The 17,003-nt window shown below is 32.4% G+C and overlaps 1 protein-coding gene across 8 annotated transcripts in view; it reads right to left on the bottom strand.

The window, feature by feature from the left end:
• Positions 1-17,003, bottom strand: part of LOC116268515 (transcription factor 12) — a 254,290-nt gene that overhangs the window by 59,924 nt on the left and 177,363 nt on the right. For 2 of the 8 annotated variants that reach the window (XM_031668630.1, XM_031668632.1), the window contains exon 1: positions 10,890-16,821. The exons of 5 other annotated variants lie outside the window; for them this stretch is intronic. In XM_031668630.1, the coding sequence (XP_031524490.1) occupies positions 10,890-10,958 (69 nt within the window). In that variant the 5' untranslated portion in view covers positions 10,959-16,821. Of the gene's footprint in view, positions 1-10,889; positions 16,822-17,003 lie in introns of those variants that run through there. One more of the 8 variants, XM_031668631.1, reaches the window with a different exon arrangement.

The following is a 17,003-nucleotide window of genomic DNA, read 5'->3' as shown; positions in this document are numbered from 1 at the left end:
CATTCTTTTCAGTGTTACAAGATTCACCAAATAAAATCAAAATGAGTTTGATTAAACGTTGCTATCTTTGTTATAATTAGAAGGTAACTGTCAAAGGCACAACACTTCTTAACTTGGTAGAGTTAGGAACTTCCTTAACTTGGTAGAGTTAGCAAATAAATTAAAAACACATTGCTAATACACTTTCAAGTCTGGCAAAGCTTTAAGAAAAATCTCATTTAATTTATTAGAGCAGTATTAATTTCCTTTGATAAACCCTTGCTTTTAGATAAGCAAACTGCAAACATTTTGAATTAGCAAATGGCCAACATTTGCATTCCTCTGGAAAACTAAATGGGCAGCCAAATAACCTTAATGATCAAAATGTGATCACACTATTCTCTTAACTACTGAAACACAGGTGGAAAACAAATAATATCTAAAGTGATACACAGTCTACAAAAGTCAACCAGAAGTCAGGAGGAAGAGAAAGCTAAGCTATTGTGAGCAGTGAATGAAATAAACTAATTTTGTTTTAGTTTGAAGTGATACATCCATTAAATTCAACAAAATAAAAATTTTAAATGTTGATTGAAATAGAATAACATTAAAATTATGGAAGCATCTATTATAAAAATCATATATCAATTTGTTTGCATAAGCATAGAAAATTTCTAGAATTACACACAAGAAACCTGACAGTGGTTAGTTACATCGTTAGACTGTGAATTGGGAAGGAGGACTTTTACTTTATGTTCTTCTACATAATTTGATATTTTACCCCAAGTTTAAGGAAGCGCACCAAGATTAAAATGGGATCCCAACTTTTTATTTACATAAACTGTCAATTATATTAATTTATTCTTTCTTGGAGGTATTAACTGTAAAGACCTCTTGCAAATTACCCTAATCTTCCCAAGACTCAATTCCCTCTTTTGTAAAATGGTGTTAACACTGCTTGCATGAGGAGATTGATGGACAGATCAGATGAGATTATATATAAAATGTTTAGCACAGTGCTTTGTACAAAGTATGCAGGCAATAAGTATTAGCTAACAGTATCATCTTTCATTCTAATAGGAGCAGTTATGTTGCTAAATATTACCTGTTCAATATTCAAATGCTGTTCCTTACAGTGTTTGTCTAACGTGAGCCTAGTTATATACACAGTTTATTCTAAATAAAAGGTAATTTTTACTCTGTGTGCTGGTCCTGATAATGCTAGCACAGGTGATTTTTTTTAATGGACTGGCATTCAGGTTTGTTTCCTACCTTTCACATCCCAGAGATAAAAACATGCATCTGTGGTACCTGAGAAGTCTTGGAAAAGATACAGTATATTCCTAAGAATTATCTAGAAGGATCCCCTAGTTTGAGGAATATGGCAGATAAAATGGTTTGTTCATCACACATATTAAACATACTTTTCTGGTTTAAACGTATTTCACAAATGATTGTGTTGAAATAAAATAACTGACTATATACAAATGTGTCTGCAACGTATTGTACAGCCTGATAGGCAGATAAGGTTTTCAGGAAAGGAACTTTGGACTATTTTCTTTTAATCAAGTTTCATCTTTTAAACTTAGCCCTAGCTAGAAATCCTCGTGTCCCCTTTCTATATAGATTTCCTCAAGCCAAGCTAAAACCACGAACAACAACAAAATAGAATAAATCCATAGAACTATCCAGAAAATACAATGAGAATCAAATTTAGAAGACAGCACCCGAACATATGCTTTCTATCACAAATGTGTACTTACTATACACACCATCCTTGATATGTACGGATGAAATATAAAATTCTCTAATTCCATCTAGGTTATAGACTGAAACAGTATGTAAGACTCTCATACTTGATATTTACAAAAACACTCCAGTTTTGATGTGTCATTTTACACAAAAATGGACATAATTTGTCAGTTTAAATTTTTACATAATTTATCAATTTATATTTCTTTATCCTTATTCCCATTCAATTCACTGTATTCCACACATTAATATACTTACATTTTTAAAATTTGAAGATGGTTACAATTACAAAAGGAAGTAAAAGGATAAACTTTACTGATTTACAAATCACTGCTAAATAAAAGAGAATATGCTGATCAGATAATGGTTTATTGACGGTTGTCATGGAAAGCAAGAAAACTAAGAAAAACCACACAAAGCACAGAGACTTGCCTTCCCTTACTCAAAAAGTTTGAAGTTGTATGGAGAAACTGGCACATTTTAGAGGTAAAGTTTCTTTTTAATGCTATATCTTTCAAACAGGTTTTGAAAACAATGGACTTTTCAAGGACAGACCTTATAAATGAAAATGGCAAAAAAAAAAAAAAAAAAAAAAAAAAAAGAAAAACAAACACAAAAACAAAAAACTCCTACTATATCATTTTCGTACTAACACGAGTTCAAAATTTTTATACTAAGAATGTTTTGAAATACATGGCTTTCAAAGAGGTACATTTACCAGCATTTCTAACACAGGCTAAATAAGCTAAATAACTTTACTTTTGGTATCTTAACTATAGCTTGCAAAAACATAGATGCAATGTTATGAAGCAGCAGTCGTGCCAGTCTTGATTTTTCAGATCAAAGACTTCTTGCGGCAAAGCACAACTGATGTGGTCTCAAAGGCTTTATTAACTCCAGATGTAGGGAAATAGTCAGCCAATTCCACAAAAAGAGCAAGTCTCTCTTAGTTACAATCAGTACTGGCCACAAATTAAAACCAGACTGCTTATGTCATCTGATCACCTGAACACAGATGCCAGTTTTTTCCCCCTAGTTAATGATCTAATCATTGGTTGAAATCTGAAGGATGATTTTGTATCATGACAATCAATCTTAAAATTAAGAGAAAGGAATATATATGCTTTAAGATGATTAAAATCTACCAGGAGTCTAGGAGTCAAACTATTTTAAAGAGAATAGAAAAAGGGTAAAATTAAGTAATTTAAGATGTTCTATTAAAATGTGGTAGACATTTTCTTTAGAATTCTATTCTCCTTTTCAGAATGCCAAGCTCACAGTAGCTACCATGGGACCAACTCTTTTCCCAAGCACTTATACTCTCCCCTGTAAGAATGGTGTTAACAGAAATTTTGGATGTGTAGTGAACAGACAGTTCTAACTTGAAAGAAGAAAATAGAAAATCTAATGGATACCTCCCCTTCATTATCAAGTCTGTTGAAAAGAACACATTCACATTAATAATATCTTGCATATCCTCATCAGACTCACCATAAAGCAACTTATAGCATACTTTGGGGATGAATATTTACGGTTACTCTTTACAGTGATAACCCAATTATCCTGGAAATGTTTTAGTTCATACAACAAATTTGAGTAAAACTGGCAAAGACAGATCTCTTTTTTCCTGCTCAGATGATTCAGTTTAGTCATATGGATAACCCCAAATTCAGGGCATATACTCTGTTCAACTCTAGAGGCTGGAGCTGTGTACCGTGCTCCCGATTTCTATACATCTTTCCTATAATTAATACTGGAAACATTCCTGTGAGGCAGGGAGGCATAATGACTTTCTGTTACTGAGAAAAAATGCAAAGACGCAGAGGTTTTGCTAAAGAAGATAGTTCTTTTTATCTAGTCACATTCAGTGATAAGACAGAGTTAAAGCAAGATGTGATTATCCATACTTCAAAAAATAGATCCACAGCCTATGTGGTGGCATTTTCCAAGTGATGAAGAGACAGGAATTTTCTTTAGTATGTGAGAATAGTTATATATCCTAATTGAGATACCCTTCCAGAGAAAATGAGAAGAATGCTTTACATGAGTATTGTCCAACAGATTTCTGTGATGATGGAAATGTTCTGTATCTATGCTGTACAATACAGTAGCTATTAGTCACATGACTATTGAACACTTGAAATGTGGACAGTGCAGTTGAGAAACTTAATTTTAAATTTTATTTTATTTAATTTAAATACCATTTGTGGCTACTGGTTACTATACTGAGCAAGACAGATTTAGATCCTTCTTATCCAGCAGTTTAAGATTGTATAAATTATTTTGAAATATATTCTAGAATTCTTAAAAACTCCAAGGCCTATGAAAACCAAAGTCAGCCTACATTCTGAAACATTTTGAGAACACCTTCACCTAATTTGGAATAAAGAAGTATGGAGAAGGCTATCTACTTTTCTGAACACGGTCTGACACAGAACTAATTACCAAGATTTCATTATGTTTGGGCTTCTATTAGATCTTCTGTCAAGATGGTTTGAATAGCTGTTCTCTTTAAGTTCCAATATGTTCAGTATCATTAAACACTTTAACACATGCTAATGTGGGCCTCAAATATGTGAAAGGTCTGTGCTAATAACAGAAATTATACTCAGCATAATTTACATCAATTTACCAAAATAACAAAACATAACAAAACTATTTGGCTAACTTGCCCTGCCATAATAATTTTAAAATGAAAATATGATATTATATTCAGGATCATCCACTTTATCCGGTATCTTATATAATTACATTTAGTATTAAACAATAAAAACTTTACTAGATCTAGCTAAGTATCTAAAACCTGAAAAAAAAAAAGGTCTAGGTCAATGAAATATTAATAAAAGAATATCCCAACCCAGGCCAAACCCTATATTAAAAAACTGTAATTAAGACTCTAGGCCTATAATTTTAAGAATATGTACATTTAAGAGTCAGCACTAAAAAAACTAGGTAATTTTAAGATTTTTAGTGTTTAAATTATTAATTTAATTTAAATTGATTAATCTACGCAAGTTCCACACGTAGCAATATATACAACCAATTTCTCTTTCTCAATTTTGTGGGATTGAAATTTAGTAAAAAGAGGCTGTTTTAAGAAGAATAAATAAAATTTTGCTTTAATAACTATACCCATTTGTATAAGAGTGCTAGGAAGATATCAGAGAAAATTAAAGACATTTCCTAAAAACCATTTCCTATATATTTTTCTGATCATTTTCAGATCATTCTGATCTGTTATTTTGTATGAATACCAATCTTATATATATTCTCAGATAAAAAGCATATATCCTTGGCTGGGCGTGGTGGCTCACACCTGTAATCCCAGCACTTTGGGAGGCCGAGGAGGGTGGATCATGAGGTCAGGAGATCGAGACCATTCTGGATAACACGGTGAAACCCCATCTCTACTAAAGATAATAATAATAAAAAATTAGCCAGTCGTGGTGGCGGACGCCTGTAGTTCCAGTTACTCGGGAGGCTGAGGCAGGAGAATGGCGTGAACCCGAGAGGCAGAGCTTGCAGTGAGCCGAGATCGCGCCACTGCCACTGCACTCCAGTCTGGGAGACAAAGCGAGACTCCCTCTTATTAAAAAAAAAAAAAGAGAGATAAAAAAAAGAAAAAGAAAAGCATATATCAGTAACCTAAATGGTAACATTTAAAAATTTCTGAAACTTACGCCTTCTCACTTTCCTTGTTCCTTCTGTAATCAAAATTTAAACAATGCAATCCCAAAGAAAATAACCTAAAAATCTAGATAAATATTAAGATGAGTCTAATTTAATAATTCCCTAATATCTAAGAATATTTCAACAAATGACAGATTTGATAAATATCTCAATGCTTTCAGTATTTTCATATTACATAAAATGGCGAATTCTGCCATAAAATCCAATCTGCTACTACAGTTTTTAATGGTAATTTCAAGCCTGAGGGGGAAAATATTTAGATAGTTCCAGTAAAAATACCACAAGAACTGAAACCACAGGTATTATAAAGCAAAACGTCTGAAGTACAAAGACCGACTCAGGCACATACAAGCCATCTCTACAGAAAATTCTTTTTATCTAATTAGCCTGTTAAAAATGCAACTTGAAATTCTGCAAAAGGGAAAAATATGTGTTTATATTTTCAACAGTTTCCTAAGTAAAAGGACCAATATCTCTTTCCAAAAATTTCCAGAGACATGTTTATTTTCCAGGGAAAATAAAATGAAATTTCTTTTCTAACAACAGTAAGAAAAATGAATTCTAGTTTTCAGTACAAAGCATTTTAAAATCAACTGCTGCTCTTACTGTGTAACAAACAGAGTTGAATATTACTGGTTTTCAACTGTGAGAAAAATTCCTTCTAAGCACATTTACATTAATCTTAAATTAATATTACTGGGCATATCACTGGTTTTCTAGGTAAATCAAGCACATTTTAATTAATCTTAAATTAACATTACCAGGCATATTACTGATTTTCTACGATAAGTGCTATCATTTTTCTAATAATCTCAATGTTTTTCTTGAATTATGGTTCTAAGGGACAGGGTTTGAAACTTGTTTGCTAGGATAATATACTGAACAAATCAATGACTGACACACATTACCTACCTACTTAAAAAAATTGAGATTCAACAATATTACACCTGATCCCCTTTGATAGACAAGTAGAAAGAAACATAAATTTCTCTCAAAAACATTCATAAAGTAGACCAGTGACAACATACCCTCTAGTATGTAAAACTGTAGCAGGAGCTAGTTTTAACTCACTAGTATTTGTATTCACTTGAATCAAGAAAAGAAAACTTTCTTGAGCTCACACACTATAGTCTCAGATATTTTTGGTAAAGGGGAAAAATGCGAAGTAGGTTTATGCTGAAGTCCTTGTCATTCAATGTCTTTAGCATTCTATATTAAGAGAGTTAAAAAATGACTTCATGTTTTCCCTATTATAAAAAATGTTAGATTTAACTCTTTTGGGCCCATGGACAGTCTGGAAATTTAAATTAATTTAATTGTATATTCTTCTCTCATGTTAACGAGTAATAAATATCCCAACGGAACACGAATACAGCTGTATACAGTCACATTAGTTTTTGTTCTTTTATTAACTGAAAGTGTTTATTTTAAAAATAAGTCTTATAAGTATTTACAATGTAATCTTACTTACTTGCTACTCTAATTCTTACAAAAAAAAAAAAAAATTAAATTCATTGGTAGGCAGGTGCCAAAACCATGGCTAAACCAATTTTCAGTATGATTAATTCTACTAGAAGAGGAGACTTGCTAAAACATATATGAAAGTTTTAATTTTAAATTCTTAAACAAAAGTTGATAAAAATCTGCTTGACTAACCACATCAATTAGTATTCATGAAATTGTTACTCTGACCACACATGCAAAAGATTTGTAAGAGTGGCTTAGTGTTTTTCCCGGTTACATTTTCTTTGCAATGTAGTATACATATGTATTTTTACATATCCAAATACACATTGGATCCAATGTAGTGTATTTTAATGTAAATGGTAGTTAGGATAAATTCAGTTTGACCCTTTGCTATAGAGAATAATTTACATGTCCTTGGATAAAGGAGAAAATGTGCTTCTGGGGGATTGACCTGGGTTCAAATTCTGACCTTAGTACTTACAAACTAGGTGAGGCTGAACCTCATTTTCCTTATTTATAAAATGAACTAGTTACAGCTAAATGACAGTGGTTGTGAAAATTAAATCAGATAAACAAAGTTCCGAGCACAGTTCCTGGCAGAGAAGAGCCCTTACAATCACGTTAGTTTCTTTCTGTTTTTTCCCAGATTCCATTCAAAGAAGCTTAATATTCAAAATGTGTGTCTAGCATGAATTTTAAAACTTGGATTTCTGTGTTGTTTCTCAGAAGATTAAAATAATTTCCTCATACAATGAAAAGGCCATCATGTCTGTTCGTGTGGCAATTTTTATACCTGGAATACTCTATAGAATCTTTAGTCTAAAACCAAGAAAAATGGAGGCTGGTCAGAAAAATGGAGGAAGGCACTCCAAAATCTTAAAGGTAAAAAAAAAATGAGAGTCCTTTTTTTCCCCCAAAACTTTTCCTTCCTTTGCTCTTAAGACTTTTCTAACTTTCTGTGTAAAGGACAAAATTTATTCAAATCAGCGAGAAAACTGAATTGCAGGCAGAGTTCTTTATAAAGAAGGAATCTCAGAAACCCACTATTCTCTCCTATTTTTTATATTTCAAAACAGTATAAGGTGCAAAATAGTTTTAATTTTCATACTTACTATAAACCCATATTAATACCTTATAACATGATACAGAATATAGCTACACAAAAATTACATATAATACAAAACATTAACCCCTTCTCTTTTTAAGCAGTAGGAAAAATTGCATTAACATTTTTGGCTTTTCTTTTCTACATCTATATACCCAAGTCTGTTACATATCAAACAATACAATACTGGCCATACAATTTTAGGTAGCAAGATATCAAAAAGCTCTTTGGTCTTCAACTCAAAAACAAAAAAAGAAAAAAAACTGGAAAAAAGTGAAAGAAAGCTTTCTGTTTAAGAGCAGGCCACTTAGGGTTTGTCACTCTCTCATAAAACCTGAAATGGGATGTTAAAAATGAAACAATGTGAACTTATTATTAGCATTTCAAAATATTATTTTGTTCTATCATTTAAAAAATCTATAAAATGAGATTAAAGAGTTTAAATTTAACCTGTTCACCACAAGAAGTATATTAAAATTCTATAACTTAAGTGAAGACGTATATTTCACTTAGAGTCTAGAAATGTTAATGAATGTGCTAGTTTTTACTTTAAGGCATTGACAAGTAGGTATTTCCCAATAGACACTAAAATAATACATTTATATAATCTTGAGACAATGTAATTACATACCACGATTTTCTTATTGAAGAAAACTGAAGTCATCACAAAATAATAATGTTGCTAATGATTTCTAATAATTACTAAAGAATAATTTTAAAAACTAGAGGTGAGTAAAAATAAAATACATACAAGTCTAGGGTCTTATGATTTGGAGAACTAAGTCAATATATCATCTCTTTATTTATGTATTTTTCCAGAACATGAAAGTCACCTTTGACCTGTATTAGGCACAGACTATCAATTTTTCCAGGCTACACTTCTCTACCATACCAGCTATGCCACCTACCATAAGCCTGGAAATACCACTATCAAAGCTCTCCCCACCCTACTCCCAATGTAGAACAAAGAGAAATGTAATACCATAACCTATGCTTTCGAAAGAATAAAATCTAAACTCACTTTGAGTTAGTCTTGAAGTTTCAGGGTCCTATATAATTAATTTTGCTGAACTTATACACGTGCATGCGCACATCTCCCCCCACACACATACCCACATACCATCTTCAGACTGTTTTACTTAAAATCAGACACAAAAGAAAATTATTTTCACATTTGAAAGACAGCTGGCAAGAAAATTACATAGAGATTAAATAATTCACTCATCCATCTAAATCTACTTCTTACATTATCCAAAGCTCTGCTTATATGGGCAGCTTGAACATATACTTTTTACTGAGTTTAAAGATGTTTTGACTTGCTTCTCATCTTTTTTGAAAGCTTACCCAAAAGTTCACAACCAAACACTGGCCCAGTCCAGAGAGCCCTTACTAAAGCAGTCAGTAAATGAAAAAGTGCTTTTATTAGTTCTTCGTACCCTAGTTGTAGCCATAGGCTACTTTAAAACATTTCCAAGTGATAAAAAGGGAAGAGACAACCATATCTAATTTTAAGCCTATTTTAGTAAAATGTAATTGAATAATCTCTATAACTTAAAACATCAACATTAAAAATGCTCCCCCCTCCCCTTTCACTAAGCCCATATATGCATTTTTTCATAAGACATCTGAGGGTAAAATTATTTTTGAAAGATTTAGAAGGAAAACACTGAGTTTCTGACATAAACTAACACTGTTATTCATTAGTGTACCTTTTAGTAATATTTATCAAGTATCTTACAAAGATAGCTCCTATTGAAACTTTCAGAGTTTACTCTTTTTTTTAGAATATATAAAATCCTCTGGCTTATAGATTTTTTTGTAGAAACACAGTAAATTATTAACACTAGGTAATTAATTTAAAGAATAGAACTCTTGTTTAGCAAAACAAAAAAGTATTATTTTAAAACACCTAGTCACGTGCTTGCTATAAATCAACCAGAAGTACAGTGCATTCTTTGGAAAATGTATAAATGCATTCTTTTAAAAAATAGTGATTTATTTCATGAATCCACACAAGGTCAAAATTCTAGTTTGATTGGAAACAGATGGTATCCCAGAAAAGTCAGGCTCTGGACTTGAAACTCTAAACAGGAAATATGGCCCTTACTAGCTGACTGCTTCCCTAATCATTACCAGAGCTTCATACTTGTTATTTTTATGAATCTCCTAGATGACTTTCATCTTTTCCTTCCATCTACAAAGCATCAAATAATTCTCAATACATATGTGTGTATATACACATTTTACATAAGGATTTGTTTACAAGATACGAAAACATAAAAACAAATGTACTTTCAAGCTCATTGCTAGTAAAAATATCAGGCTAATAATAACTCAGAAGTTCAAGTTTATTTTCTACACTATCTTAAAAATAAAATGAAAGCCAACAATTATCGGGTAGCTATGTAGCAGACAGGACTTTACTGACACTACTTCTAAAGAAATCTACGATCTAGGCTGGGCGCGGTGGCTCACGCCTGTAATTCCAGCACTTTGGGAGGCCGAGGCGGGTGGATCACCTAAGGTCAGGAGTTCGAGACCAGCCTGGACAACATGGTAAAACCGTGTCTCTACTAAAAATACAAAAATTAGCCAGGCATGGTGGTTGGTGCCTGTAATTCCAGCTACTCGGGAGGCTGAGGCAGGAGAACCGCTTGAACCCGGGAGGGGAAGGTTGCAGTGAGCTGAGATCATGCCAATGCACTCCATCCTGGGTGACAGTGCAAGACTCCATCTCAAAAAAAAAAAAAAAAAAAAAAAAGGAAATATACAATCTAATATATTGCAGAAAAAGATAAAACAAAATCTCACAGATTTTAATAAAAAGCGATTAATATATACTGCTTTCCATTAAACAAGTGAATTAGAAGCTATATGAACAAAGAAAAAGGCTTACCGTTTTCCCATTGTAGTAATACATCAAAGAATTGCTGCCCATTCCAGGGACAGGATAAGCACAATACATGTTGATTTTGAAAACGTTACTATTTGTAGCTAATGCACACAGCTTCTCTCCAAGACATATATCCAAACAGGCAAAGGGAGTAAGTCTTCAGTACTATGCATCCACACATGGATCTACTCAAAAGGAACTTATGCAAAATAGGACTGAACCAACTCACAGAGCACAGAGGGAGGGTTTATGCTGTAAGTAACCTCTTTCAATTTCTATCAAGTCCTTGCATTGGTGGAGGATACCAAGAAGACAAAATTTGAGGTATTAAAAAAATACAAGTCACTTGTAAGTGCTAAATAGACAGATATGTCCTGAATAAAAATAACCCAAGAAATTATTAGATTTGTCTCATATATACATATATACACACACAAAGGCAGGCAAACTGACAGATTTTCTGCTAATCTGTTTTTAGTTTTAATTAAATTAGAGCACTTGTGGCAGAGAAACCTAGCTTGCTACACCTCCAGCCTTACCATCTGGCATGGTCTAAAGTTGCTTCAACTTTGATAAACACATGATCAAGTAATCAGGAATTGGAAACACTGAATCATGTGTAACAAGAAGGATCTAGACAGTTAATCTTGTATAAAATCACTTCCTGGAGAAAGCGGACCATCATGCAAATACCTCTTAACTAGCTATAACAAACCATACTTTAAGTTACAAAAATTATGTTGAAGAAAATTGAAAAGAACACATTTTATTAAAAAGCGTAGTCCAAAAATCAGATAGATTATCTTGAAAATAAATTACCTGTTTCTAAAACCGAAACATTTAATAATACAGATTTTGTTATAAACCTCCTTGAATTCTTCATAAACACCAATTAAAAGTTCATAAGATCTTGCAATAGGATTGCTCTTAAAAAAAATCCACACATCTTTCATATAAAGTATGAAAGAATAAACTGAACAGTTTCCTATAAGTCTTTCCTCTGTTTGTTATTGTTCTTAATACTTTGTATATTCATATTTTTATGTTAATACTCACATTTCTCAGACAGGAAAAATAATAAGTGTGGGAATAAATGTCTTACAGACATTTCTAACTCATACTTCGAAGTCAAAAGGTTTTGAAAGTTGTCTACAAAAACATATGTCTCTCACACAGACACGTCTTGCTATTTAAATGTTTTCCAATCAATCTTTTGCTGTAATTATAACCTGGAAAAACAGAATAGCAACTTTCCCTTTTTGTCTCATTTCCCTTCATCAAAACCTCTTTGTATTATCCTTCTCTCTGTGCCTTGTAGGTTCTAACGGGATTGTATTAATCAGAGGAGAGCTCACAAGCTGCAAAAGGGGCACATCACTTTTTTAAAAGGTACCTTTCATGAAGCAGAAATCCTCTATGAAATATTCTAGGAATATACACTACAAGGGACCCACTATCTCCCCAACCTCATTTTTATTAACACATTGATCAAATTATAGTAACAAAACTAAATCAGACAATAAGGCCAACTAACTTCACAATATTTTAAAAGCTGATAGTATTGGAACAACAATAAAACCTCCCCACACTCTCCAGATATAGAAAAGGCTAAGCAGCAGCTGCAAAAGAACATCGCTGTACAGCAGACTATTAAAATGCCAGTCTACGGAGTGGTTTGTAACTTCCTCCCTCCTGAGAGACCACAAAGACCCATTTCAATCCTTGCAGAACTGTGTAAAAAGCTTTGATTTACAATTAACAATAGCATGCCTTAAAACCATTCAAGTAAATTTTAGTCTTCCATACACAGTCTTTCTATACTGACAGATTGGCTACTCTAAAAACAAAAAACAAAAAATAAAAAACAAACAAAAAAAGGAAAATAAAAATCTAATCAATAAAATTTTCCTTATTAGTTATTAAAAACACTTACTTTTCAATAGAAATTGAGGAGGAACAGGGAGAAGAGAGCCACAAAAAACTGACAATACTTCAACATTTTTATAATCATCGCTTCAATCTGAGAAAACTTTTTTATATTGGTTAAAAAACATCCACTTATTATGACAGTTAAGCCCATTTCTCTGACGCCTGGCAGAAAACAGAGAGGGTACTTACTATGTTGTCTGATAAAACAAACATCATAATGTAAACCCAACTAAGCAACCTTGGTTATTAAAGCACAATGAAAATTTTAATATTTTAACACCAGTTCTTTATTTTAGAGGCAATTATATGATAATCTGAAGAGAATAAACATATATTCAGATAAAAAAGAAATTCATGGTAAAAGCCAAACAGTATAATCAAATTTCTTTAATGAAAAAAAATGCACTTATTTATTAAACACCTAGGTAAGATTTAGTGTTAAACATGAAACCTGAATGTGAAACATAGTTTCTAAAGAGAGTTGAGTAACTAATTAAAAGCTTTTGCTTCTACTTTTCATTATTCCCCTAAAAAACATAAATATAAAACTCGTACATGTGTAGGTAAGACCTCCCCTGCCAATACACACCACAGTCACTTGGTATACGCTACTGCCTAAATTGATGATAGATATAAAAACTAAAAACCAAAACAAAACACTATGCCTGTATCTATAATTATATGATACTAAAAGCTCATTCTTCAAAAACAGTAAATCATCAACAAAACTGGTGGAATCTACATAAAATGCCCCTATATTCTACTTGTATGCTATGGAAAAGTCTTTTAAGTTTGTTGCTCCAAAACAGCATTTTTCTTGAAGCCTGTCTTACCCCCCAAAAAACTAAAACTGTTTGATGTAGATGGTCATTGCTTGATTGCCATTATAAATTATCTTGTACAATAAAATCTTTTTTTCTCTGCTCCCAATTTTTTAAAAAATTAATTTAATCTATGCAACAGCTGTAGCACAATTTCTTGTCCTAAGGAGAATCATATTACAGGAAAAAAAATGCATATAGATGGATCAAGTGCTGTTTTAGTCAATGCAGTTGTTTAATCTTTGCTTTTTTTTTTTTTTAAAGGAACATGTCAAGGGTTAATCCTGTGACTCAGTCTGACAAAACGAGTCAGCTGGAGACAGGGCCAATTTTTAAACCTGATTTCAGACAGGCGTGCAGTCTGCACAGGAGCTCTGAATTGTCATGCACTTTTTATCCAGAATTGTTTCCACCCACAACTCTACATAATCACTTATGTGTTACTCTAAGATTATGTGATCTGACTCAATATTCATGTCACCTAGTTCAAAGATATAAAAAATCAAGTTTTACACAAGATAGGAATCATTGTACACACTAGCAAAATGAATAATAAAAATGCCAGAGGACCCTGAAAAAATACATAACTTGGAACCATACATCTTTTATTAACAAACTGATGATTCCTGGTTTAAAGATTATTGCATTTCACCAATTTTCAAATATGCCTTTTCCTCCCAAATGTTATCAGGATGTTATGTTTGTTGCTATTCCAGCAGTCATTAAGCACAGAACTAAACTAGGCAAGAAAAAGCCATAATGTGCTTTGCCTAAAGAAGTTAATTCTTTACTGATGATTTAGGAAAAGATGTTTTCAAAAAGTCCACCAAGTAAGAGCTCTCTGGAAACTTCAGTTTAAATTCCAGGCTCCCATGCAAAATTTCCCTCTTCCATCTTACATTTCTGTTGATTGGGAAGCAGATCTTCCTTGGAGAACTATATAAAATTTCTTAGAGTTATCCCTGTAGTATTTTTATCTACTTTATTAGCTCATTTTTATCCTTATATTTGGATCACTATAACAGTTATAGCTATTTTTAAATGATCCTTAAGCAAGAATGTTTCCAAAGGTAACATAAAATTCTAAATAGTTTTTGAAAGAAAATTTTTAATGGAAGTGAATTATGTATCTTGAATTAGTTAACATAGGCCAGTTAGTGGTTAATCTTACTGTATATTCTTCTAAAACAAACAGGCAACATTCCACTGTCCCAAAAGCCAGAAGATCTGACTGGAAAAGTAAACCTAAAACCCACTCATAAGATTCCTCATGAAAAGTTTCAACATTATTTCTAAGTGAATCAAATCTTGGAAAATAGACTTTCAGAGTAATAAATGAAGTCAATCTTAAAACCTGACACATGAATAACTCCACGAATGAACTCTATATTTTCCTAAAGGATGAACTCAGCAAATAATAAATTATTGGCTGCAAGGGAGGTAGGGGTGAGGATAGATTTAAGAGGATAGTGAGAGAATCTGTAAGTGAACAAATTCAGAGCAAAAGAACTTTCCACAATGCCTCTTCTTCCTTCTCTATCTTGTAAAGAGATGACATGTGAGTGAATGCTGTCTTTCAACTGTGCAGTGTTTTAGTTAGCCTTGCTAATTAAGTCAGATATCAAAATTCCAGGTTTTATATCTGAACATTATATTGCAGACTTTTCTGGTAGTATATGCTACTTTGTAAATACAGTCATTCCTAAATGTTCAGAAAGTTGTTCTTCTGATTTTCTAATATCCTCACATTTTAGAAAATTTACTTCTGCAAGAAACAAATTAAGAATATAAAACTCCAGTGAAATAATACACCATTTTCAAACCAATTCACTAGAATTCAATGCATATTATTTAAAGTTAATAGTGTTATAGATCTAAAATCAGTAGTGCATCTTCTAATTCAACAATCACTCTCATCTTGCTGATACCCAGTCTATCAGTGAAAAGCCTTCTAATTACTATCTTTCCACTGTATGAAAATCTTAAAAATCGAAGACTTTATTTTGTGATCTTTACTCAACTGACATTCCATGAAAAAAACTGTTCCAATTAAGCCTTAATTGTGATTACCAAAATCTTAACCAAACCAATAACAGGTGGATATTAAAGATTAGTCTGAGTACTGGTAAACGACTTATTTGGATATCAACACATATAAATATACATTTCTCAACACAGTGTAAAGACACATGGTAAAATTCATAAAATAGCATCTGACTCGGATACAGGATATCAGATGACTGTTTCTTTACAAATATCTCAAGTCTAAAATGAGTTTTAGAAATGCTTAATGATTAACAAAATAGAAAACCCCTACCTATAGAGTCAATGGAAACAATCACCTCTGTAAACTGCATTTTTAAGGTAAAAGAACAATTAATTTCCTTTTGACAACCATATGACTGTAATGAGGATATGTAAAAACAGCCATATCTCTTGGAGAAGAAAGCAAATAAATCTCTTTCTGAGGTGAATAAATAGTATCCCTCCGATATCAACATGAATAGAACTGACAGATCATACAAAGCTTCTAGAAGGCAATCATTAGATAACCCTTCAAATGAGACAGAACTATATAATTACCGAGAATATGTAAAATCTGAAGCAAATTGCATGTTTCTTTTGATCACAAACTCAAAATGACAAAGCAGTTTTCTTTGAAAAATTAAAGAGGGGGGGATCCTGCTGCCCCTGCATCTCTTGGCTGTCCTTTTCCCTTTCCTTCCCTTCATGAATTGCAGTTTGTCACTTCTCATTTACCACTTGAAATAACACAGTAAGAGAATCATTAACTATGTTGCAACTTGACAATTTTCCTGCAGATGGCTCTATAATCACAGGACTGCCTAATGGTGTGTGTATGCACACATTAAAAAAAAAACGATCAGGATGAGCCCCAGGTTTTTAAATTCCTCAAGAAACCAGCACTTCTGAAGATGTTTCAAGACTGACATAAGGCTTTGCACTATTGACTCGTTAGGCAAACTAACAACAAAACAAAACTGTAGGCAAACAAAGCTATCGCTTAAAATCATCTGTAAAGCTAAATAATTTTTGTGAACATGATGTCTTGGGTCAAATTAGCTGTCTCTTAAAGAAAGTGTCACCCTTTTTTTTGTTTCTTCTTTTGGCCTGTGTGATTTTCTATTCTTCTGAACTGGAAAACACCAGATTCTTTCAATTTATGAGAAATGGAACAGCACCAAGATATTCTATTCTACTCTATTTAAAATTTATTTTTAAAAAGACTAGAAGTAACATCTGCATCTTAGCCCAGAACCATTTCAAGAATCTGCAATCCAAAGCTGTAAGTAACTTATACATTAAGTTATTTTTGGTCCCCAATCTATATTTTTGTTTCAGTAAA

Source organism: Papio anubis, chromosome 7 (genome assembly GCF_008728515.1).
Source record: "Papio anubis isolate 15944 chromosome 7, Panubis1.0, whole genome shotgun sequence".
Classification (NCBI taxonomy): domain Eukaryota; kingdom Metazoa; phylum Chordata; class Mammalia; order Primates; family Cercopithecidae; genus Papio; species Papio anubis.
This window is presented reverse-complemented; position numbering and strand designations above follow the sequence as displayed.